At 37.3% G+C, this 9460-nt stretch overlaps 1 protein-coding gene across 1 annotated transcript; it reads right to left on the reverse strand.

The window, feature by feature from the left end:
* Positions 1 to 835: 835 nt before the first annotated feature.
* LOC149414485 (salivary endonuclease-like) lies at positions 836 to 7005 on the reverse strand. Its single transcript, XM_089644196.1, has 6 exons — positions 6771 to 7005; positions 5438 to 5625; positions 4378 to 4672; positions 4002 to 4255; positions 3309 to 3464; positions 836 to 1087 (listed from the first exon to the last, which is right to left on the reverse strand). The coding sequence occupies exons 1-6, from the start codon at positions 7003 to 7005 to the stop codon at positions 836 to 838; spliced, it is 1380 nt and encodes a 459-aa protein (XP_089500322.1).
* Between the last annotated feature and the right edge of the window lie 2455 nt (positions 7006 to 9460).

A 9460-nucleotide genomic window follows, 5' to 3' on the forward strand; every position in this document is an offset into this window, starting at 1 on the left:
TTTAAAAAAAATAATAATAAAAATATATGTATATGGGACGTGTGGGATTGCATTAACCTCCTAACATCCTGAATAAAAATAAATAAAAAAATTAGTCATTGTGCGCCTTGATGATAAGTCGGTCGGTCTAATTTATCTCTAAATAGTATAAAACAGTCACTATTCGCGTCTGTCTGTTTATGCGCTTTCTTTTAAAATACGCAACGGATTTGAATTGGATTTGCATTTTCATTTAGAAAATTTCTTCCGAAAGGTTTTTGTGTATAAAGAATTAGTAATATATTTAAATAAAGTAAAGAAAAGTCGAAATTTTGTGGTCAAGTCGTAAAAAAATATTTTCTGGCGCTTAAATTACTAACGCTTTTTAAACCTTATGAGATAGATCAAAATAATCTGCTTCGGAATTGTATTTCTTTAAAAGGCCTACAAAAAAGTCCAGGATGGCAAATGTCTATCTCCTTAGAATAACCCCCAGCAACGCCGGGTACACGTCAGCCCTCTCTTTATATTTAGTTGTTGAAACTTATTCAGTGGAACCCAGATTGTCGAATTATACTCTAGATTGCTTCTCACCAACCCAGTGAATAATAATTTTAATGAATTAATTCATTTAAATTATTATTCACTGTCCTCAAAATAAACACCAAACATATCTTTGCACTGTTATTTATATCATTTATTTTCGGAGCATAAGTTAATTTACTTTCAAAAATAATACCAAGGTCAATTTTGCTTCTTTTTAGAATAATGTTTTGATGCATGATAGGATTTTCGATACGGGCATTTTTCAAAATCTAGGAATACTTCATTATTGTTTATTAAAATCAACAATCCATCACGTGAATAGTTCACCTGCCGCAAAGTCTGGGAAATGCCGCACGGCCCTCCGGAAGATGCCGACTTCGCAGCAGATGGAGTAACCGCGCCTCATGTCGCGCGGCTGCCAGGTCAGCCAGCGAAAGGCGGAATTGCCTGCGCAGACATCGCGACACGGCTCCAGCTCCTGCTCGGCCTGCTCTGCCGTGACGTAAGGATTGTTCAGGCCGAGGAATACGACCGACTTGTTGTTGGCACGGTCGTACACCAACTGAAAAGAAATATGAATATTGGTAGCATTTTAAAAAACTTCGGCAACATGTGCGTGCCGCTAAACGCAGAAACGAGTCCCCGTACGATCAAGGGAGTTATATGGTGTGGTAGCCCTCTATCCCCCATCCGCGAAGAAGGTCCATTCTGGAGCATCCCGAATCATAATGAACTGAAAACAGGATTACAGGCCGGTTTCCTGATAAGCTTTTAGTAAATTCGTAATCGTGAAAATAAATTGGTATCTTTAAATAGTATAAAACAAAGTCACTACCCGCATTTGTCTGTTCTTCCGCTTAGTTCTTCTAAACCAGAGGTTCTCAAACATTTTTTCCCCGTAGACCACTTGCCAAATATATTTTTTTCCGTAGACCCCCCCTGTCTGCCGAATATTGAATTTTCCAAAAACTATTAACGTCCCATGTGATAATCATTTCTCTTTTTCGTAAGAAGATTCCCATCCCCTACCTGTCCAACAACCGGGTGGCGGTATAGTTCGTCTATCTTTACACTGTGCAGACAAGGGTGCCCTTGTGAGGTATTACACCAAATGAAAATGAAGCAGGATAGGAAACGGTAATTTCTTTCTGTAACTGGCCATACAGAACTGCCCCTTAAATTCTTCTTGTCGGTGATTATTACGGTCAGTTTTTCTTGTCACATGATATCCTATTCTTTAACGTTCGATTTCCAGTCATTTAGTCAAAATGTCTTCAAACTTAGTTTTGAATTCTGTGTGAAGTGCATTTAAATGTTAAACGTCCTGGACGTTTTTCAAAAACAAGTTGGGGAACTAGGAAAATTCGTGGCTTCCAATGTGCAATGTTTTGCTTGAATATATTAATTCTGATGAGAAAAGGAACGTAGACTATATTTATAAACCTCAATTGAAAACCTTACGAAATATAAAAATACAAATATCAAATAAGTAATTTCTCAGTCTATTATATTTGTGTTAGGTCTATTGTGTCATTTACGGAACTACTAAATGTTGACTTGAGGTAAATGGGGGTCCGCTCGTATGTATCCCCATTTGAATCTTGTGGACCCCCAAGTTTTATTCCCGCTGACATAGACCCCCAGCAAGCCGATATCGACCCCTGGGGGTCCATATAGACCACTTTGGGAACCTCTGTTCTAAAATAGAAAATTTCTTCCTACAGGTTATGGATATTATATTTACAGATAGTAGATAAAATTCGAGCAACGCCGGGTTCACGTCAGTTAGTAACTAATAAAATGCATTATTTTCCATTTCCAGAAACTGAAATATTTACTTCTCATTATTATCTTAGTCATAAGTCATTTGATATAAGTCTTAGATGTAAGTCAGTAGTTTTAAGTCAGTAGTTCTAGTATTAATTATTAAATAAAAAAATAAAATTTGTTTCTTTATTCATAAAAATTTAAATGATTACGGTTTTTTGTTTCTACAACCACCATACTAGGCACATGCCCGTATTATGGTAGCCATATTTCTTTAGATTTCAATGTTAGGATATACAGAAATAAGAGAGAGAATAAGAGAGAAAAATGCAATAATTATCCAGATTTATAAAGATAATAATATAATCAAAAAATTTGACACCCACTTATCTAAAAGATATCAATACAATATCAAAATTCCAAAATGTAATACCAAACAAATGCAAAATAACTATAAATATTTAGGAATAAAGTATTTCAACAACCTTCAGATTAAAATAAAAAAAATTAAAGGATATTAACATACTTAAACTAAAACTAAAGTTACTCTTTCAGAAATAATTAACTAAATAATTGCCTGTTTTTCCCTTCATTGATATTTATTATCAGTCTATACTCATCTCCACTGTATTTAGATTTTGTCTCTTTATATATTGTTCCTATCATATATATACTTACTTATAGCATAATGATATTCTATTTTTCTTATAATTAGTGTAACTCTCTCACCAAGCACAAGAACCAGTTTCTTCATTGGCGAGATTGCGAACATAAATATATTTTGTAATGAAAATATATTTTTTTATGTACTCATATTATATTACTGTACCCAGTTATATATAATTAAAAAAATATATATATATTTAATCAGTGCCCTTGAAAACGGTGTCATATAAATTATCATTAATGCAAAGTATTTTAATAATAAAAAGTGCATATTTAGCGTCCCTGTTTTCTGTATACCAAGGTAGTGTTTATATGGAAAAGAAATGACTTTCTGTAAAGTTTGATGTTACCTTATAGAACCAGAGAGGAATGGGCACCTTCATATCTTCCGGACTGAGGTACATATTCTGCAGATTACCTCTGTGGTCCCGCAACTTCAGTATCCTCAGGGTACCGGTATAGATCTTCGTCCTGGCGCCTTTTTGAGCGATCCTCCTCTTCAGGTCCTGGAAAAGATGAAAGTGAAGTCATTGTAATAAATAGGCAAAACTGTGCTTAACCATGATTACGAAATTCAAATGGGATGATGATATTTAAGGTCAGGCTAAATGACCCGTAAGAGAGACTTAAATGGTTTAGAACCAAAAGTCAATGGCGACAAATGTTACAATTTTTAATTTGAATGGAAGGCAAGACTTCTTTTTTCTTTATTCTATGAATAGAACATTAAAGAAAAGTAAAGATAAATGAAGGAAAAAACCCAAACCTTTCGTATTCGTTTATCATGTCACAAGGTTCTACATTGAAAGAAAAGTCACCTACTATAGAATGTTCAATTTCCCCTGTCGAAGTTCACCAAGGGACTAGGCACATTGAAAGAGAAATCATCTGCTCTAGAGTGTTCCAATTGACCCCGTTAAGGTTCCAATTACCCCTGTTGAAGTTCACAAAGGGAATACATTGAAAGAGAAGTCACATACTCTAGGGTGTTCTAATTGCCCGCATTGAAGTTCACCAAGGGGCTACAATGAAAGAGAAATTACCTGCTCTAGAGTATTCCAATTACCCCCGTTGAAGTTCTCCCACTGCGGTGCCACGTTGAGGAAGGAGAAAGTGGCTCTCTGCCCGGCGGCCAGGGAGAAGTCCGTCTTAGCCGCCAGGTGGCCACGGTTGATAAAGTTGGAATTGCTGATGTACTGGTTACCCATGCCAGAGCCGAGCGTGTAGTCGAAGGCGGCTAGCTGAGAGCCGCGCGAAAAGAGGCGGTTCATGTCGAGGTCTGTGAAGAACTTCTGGTCTGAAAGAAAAAATATATCTTTCTAAGTGTGATTTGTTTTATTCTGATTTCCTAGTATTATTGTAGAAAATTTTAAAACAAATTCTTCCCTTCCCTCTTTGACCTTGCCCTTCCCACCTCACCTTGGATGAAGAATGGCCGCGGCACCTTTATCATGAAGTCCGAGTTCTCGGGCTCCTGCCTGTACGTCACGTACGACGGCTGGGCTTCTCGGCGCTGGAAGCAGCTCGAGTACAGCTCGTGGAGTGAGCCGGATACGTTTAGCCCGACGCTGACGGCAAAGTCCCCGCCGTCACATGCGCCGGCTTGAATCTCCAAGGCAGACGGGTCGGCGAAGCAGGACAAGGAGTTGAAATCGGCTGGTGAGGGAAGCCAGCTGGGACTGGAGAACAACGTCCCTCCAGTGCAAAGGAAGACCTGAACAAGTGCTACTAATTACATGTTGGGGTCAGCACGGAACACTCACTAAATATTTAGACACTTTGTACAGGCAATACTTATTAATACAAATAATAATAACATACATCTGTCAACTATTTGAATTCCTGGGCTTTATTAAATTTTTTTAGAAATCTAATGTAGACAGTGACTTTCCTCTTGTTTTGAAAGTCAAGTGTGCAAAATTTCAGAATGTCGGAATAAAATGAAATCAACATGTTTAAATAAATTTGAATAAAATAAAGGTTTTCGGCGACAAAATTAAAATTCTTAATCTGCAAACTTTTGAACATATTTTGGTTAGGTTAAATTAGGTTAGATTGGATTTATTTTCGCTGAAATTCGTCTTCTGCACGGTGCATTATTTTTAGGTAAGGTTAGGTGGTGTTATGTAATGTTTGGGATGTGTCTTCCAACGCCTCCAAGTCACTTACTGCTTCCATCTTTAGCAATGGATCTCGGGAACATCAGGAAATCGTTGGAGACATGGTATTCTTTATGTTAAGTGATACTAGGATAGTTTCGTTTGGGTTAGGTTGTAAGGTTATGTGATATCATGTTAAGTTAGGTTGGGATGTATCTTTCACTGCCCACCAAGACACTTACTGCTTCCGTCTTTAGCAATGGGTGCATCAGGAAAGCGCTAGAGACATGGTAATCTTAAGGTTAAGTGAAGCCAGGATAGTTTAGTTTATGTTATATTATGTAATATTAATTTTGGTGAGGTTGGATTGAGTGTCTCACCGCCTCCGTCTTCAGCACGGTGGCACTGGGGTGCACTAGGTAGCTTCCTGGACAAGCAACGGTGACTGCACCACCGTACGGGAACACCAGATACCCGTTGCCGTTGGTAGTTAGCAGAGAACCGTTGGAGACGTAAACAGGTTGCGGCCGGGACGGATTGAAGCTATGAAGTGGTACGGAGCATCGGGCTGGAACCGTCAACAAATTATGGTGTTGGAGAGGCACAAAAAATTAAGTAGGAACACACTGAGAGAAATTTATTCCTTAGGGCCTATGTCATCAATGCTATGTGGAGGGTTTTTTGGAGGAGAGGAAGGAGCGAACGTGGGTCTTGAAAAGATCCATGTTGTAGAAGGGAGGAAACACAGAAGCAGGCAAATCGTTCCACAGCCAAGTTGTTGAACTCAAGACCGAGTCGTAGAAGTGACCCGTTCTCATGTAACAAATGGCAATGTGTTGGCCGCGGGTGATGAAGAGATCATCAGCGCTAGATCCTCAGAGCATTTTCAATTGTAATTCCGGTAGAACGAGGACAGCATACCTACTTAACGCCTTTGCTCTAAAGGTTGCGATCCATTTTTTAAGATAGGGGAATCTATGACCGAATCTACGGACCACCCGTTTCAGCAGTCTAGGGTTTTTATAGGTATTTTGGTGCTCCAGACCAGAGGTAACTGCCAAATTCAACAGTGGGGGGCACTTGATAGGGTTTCCTCATGCGGTAAGAATAACTTTGTCTGGAGGGTCTTTCAAAGAAAGAAGGAGTGGAGCTTCTGAGAAGGAAAAACATATAATGTCAAGTGATCAGCTCAGCCACGGGGGCTCCATCTAGTTATCATAAGGTGTAAAGGGCCCGGTTATTATGGCGTGTTGCGCTACCTCCTTCTTTAGCCAACGTTTCGGACAGAATTGCAGTGTTCATCATAAGGGCAGATGTTTAATCAAATTACAAGATTACTAAATAAGGAAGTAGCGCAACACGGCACAATACCCCAAAAACAAATCACTCTAAACCTTTGCCGTAGGTCCACACCAAGTGGTTCGTTGCGTTTAGTGATTTGACGAGGTGTGTTTAGGTCTTGGCGGCGGATGCGCCTGGGATCGGGAGAGGCTGGTTCACGGAGACCCTTGTCTTACACCGCAGCGGGGGGGATTGATTTAAATGTTCATCACTCTTGGACGCACTGATCCCTAGATTCTTACCCACACCTTTTTCCTTTCATTAAAAGACCCCCCACAGACCACCCTCAAAGATGACGTAGCCCCTGAGGGAAATTATTTTCTTCAGGACCTCCTGAAAAACCAACTTATCAATCACGTTATTGCTACCAACCTCGAACGTGTGGCAAACCCGTCGTGCTCTGCCTTTTGAGGTGCATCCAAAACTCGAAATAGTCTTGAAATTCATCCTCTGACAAGCGAAACATCTGTTCTTCGGGTGTCGGAAGGTTCTCGAAGGGAACTCCTTCCAGCTCCAAGGACCTGACAATTTCTGGCACATCGTATGTTCTCACCGATACCAGAAATGCCAATAAACATACCAAAATCAAAATACTCCTCGGCCACATTTTGTTAAAGTTTACCAATTTTAAATTTAATTTCTGATTTTAATTAATGAATGGATAATTTTCAAATGTCACTACAAGTTTCTGATTTTTTCTATTGATAACCGATTTTCTTTTTTCATTTAAATTTTTTGCTAAAAATCACTTGTTATTTTAATATTTAGTTTAATTTTGTATTTGTCTTTGTCTTATTACAAATGATATTTTTTGAATTCACAACAAAATATTATACTTAGTTAATTTTGCTTTCAAATATTGCGATTTAAATAATTTAGATAGAAACTATCCTCCGCACAACTGTCAATTTTGGGAAAAATATTGGACTTAAAAAACTTAAACGTCATCACTTATTTAATTTTGAATAAAGAAAACCATAATTTACTTAAAAAAACGTTTTCTACTTTATGGCTACTAGCGGACTTTACCTAACTTTGGAAACATTTAGAAAATAACGTTTTCTCATTCATTGGTTCCACCTACACGATCATATTGAGATATCAGATCTGGCAAAGGGAGATTTCATTACTAATCCTGATTCCTACTTGTACATGGATCTGATTGTTTTTACTTTAATTTTTACTCTCTGACTTGTACCCGGCGTTCTGGGGGTTAACTTTTGGAGAAAGACACATGCCATCACGGACTTCCAGACCTTTTTAAGATATACAATTCCGTTGTACATTATTTTGATGTATCTCACAAGGTTTAGCCAGAGTTAGCAATGTAGCGCCTGAAAATATAGATTTTTACGACTTGATTAAAAAACATCGAGTTTTCTCTACTTTCTACAAATAATAATAATATTGGACAATTTTTGTAGCGCCGCTTTTGTGAGCTATCACCTCAGGGGCGCAATATAATATGCATGTTTTATGTACATACATTTTCCGGAAGAAATTCTCTAAATGATAGTGAAAACGTCGCTCTAGTTCGTTTTTATCCAACAGACCATTTTTGGCGAAATTGAGTTAAGTATACAGTTGTACTCAGAAAGCATTTATTTATGCGATACAAGTGAATAAAATCAATATTTATTTTTAATGTGTTTTTGAAACGCAGTTTGTCTTAAATCCACCAAAATTAAACAACATGTCGAGCGTGCTTATCCAACATCCGCACGTTGGCCAAAATGACCCTCATTTTTAAACCGGCCGCTAAGTTACATTTCATATAAATGTATCCAACAATTCCAACATCCAAGCCATATCTTAGCCTATGTATGAAATGCTAACTCTCCGTTACGGGCGAATTACTCTAACAGACCAAACAGCCAATGGCAGCACAGCGGAATGATTACGTGATTGCTTTTATACCATACATTCGTTCGTTAGCGCAACAAAAGTAAATATCTTCACTTGTGATTTTGCTTTTTACATAGTTATTTTAGTGTCTTTCCGGGTGATTTAAACAGACACAGTGCCTAAAGATGTACACTGTAGAGAACGATACAATTTTTTTATGGAAAATGCAACAAATTAATAATATTTCATTCTTTTATCAGCAAATTGTATCAACTTATCGTTTGTTACAGCTCTATACAGGGTGGTCATAATAATATTTCGGTATTTCGAATGTTTTATACATAACATTTTTTAATACATGCCAATTTCTAAATTATGGTGAAATATCGTTTTAAACTAAGAATTGAAATAGAAACATGTCGTTGCTGTTTTAATCGCGTAGTCAGTGAATTAATTGAAATCAAATCAGTTAATTGAAATAAATGACAAAGAGTGAGGTATATTACTGAGAGTAGGACGAAATAAAACTTGAATTGGAAATGAGATCCCTGAGGCGTATGTACGGTAAAAGGATTATGATAAAAGATGTAATTATGAAAGAGTATATGAGATGATGTTCGAATGCATCGTTCGTTGCTTGCGATGTAGTAAGGTTTGATCGTTTCAGGATAGCTTGGACTGGATTTTGGTGGGCAATTGTCCGGTACCATTGTTCTTCAACACATCAATATTTTCTTTCTCGTTGGCCGTATTATTATTTTTTCTTCAAAATTTAGATTAACTTTATTGTCTTTGTTACTTTTTTCATGTTTACCATAACCGTAAATCTCATTGAGAATTTTGTGAATAACTGTGTGGTTGAAATATTTAATTACAGATGTTTTCCGAAAACTTTTTATTGCAAGTCAGCATGTGGTTCGTCAGAAAACTTTTTCGAGACTATAAATAATTATTGCACTTAGATCACGAAAACTCTTTTCCCCACTCTTCTGTGAATTATAACTTATCTCCCTATTATACCCTTTTGAGAACATGCACTCAGAACATGAAAATGGTGTTTCTCCACTATGAGTCATCATGTGTTTTGAAAAACATCTCTTCGATAAACATGAATAGTTGCACTTAGAACATGAACACGGGTTTTCTCCACTGTGTCACAACCTGTGTTTCTTAAAACATAACTTTTTGTTATATGTGTTTATTCAGTTTTTTTTATT

Source organism: Hesperophylax consimilis, chromosome 20, assembly GCF_061612785.1.
Source record: "Hesperophylax consimilis isolate HC1 chromosome 20, BYU_Hcon_1.0, whole genome shotgun sequence".
Classification (NCBI taxonomy): Eukaryota; Metazoa; Arthropoda; class Insecta; order Trichoptera; family Limnephilidae; genus Hesperophylax; species Hesperophylax consimilis.

What these genes read in the sequence shown, in the direction of transcription:
- LOC149414485 (XM_089644196.1), bottom strand. Translation starts at nt 7,005, where the DNA reads ATGTGGCCGAGGAGTATTTTGATTTTGGTATGTTTATTGGCATTTCTG. An exon ending in GGGTTTGCCACACGTTCGAG is followed by an intron (nt 5,626 to 6,770) that starts GTTGGTAGCAAT and finishes TGACGGTTCCAG; the next exon opens with CCCGATGCTCCGTACCACTT. An exon ending in TTCCTCTCTGGTTCTATAAG is followed by an intron (nt 1,088 to 3,308) that starts GTAACATCAAAC and finishes ATTTCTTTTCAG; the next exon opens with TTGGTGTACGACCGTGCCAA.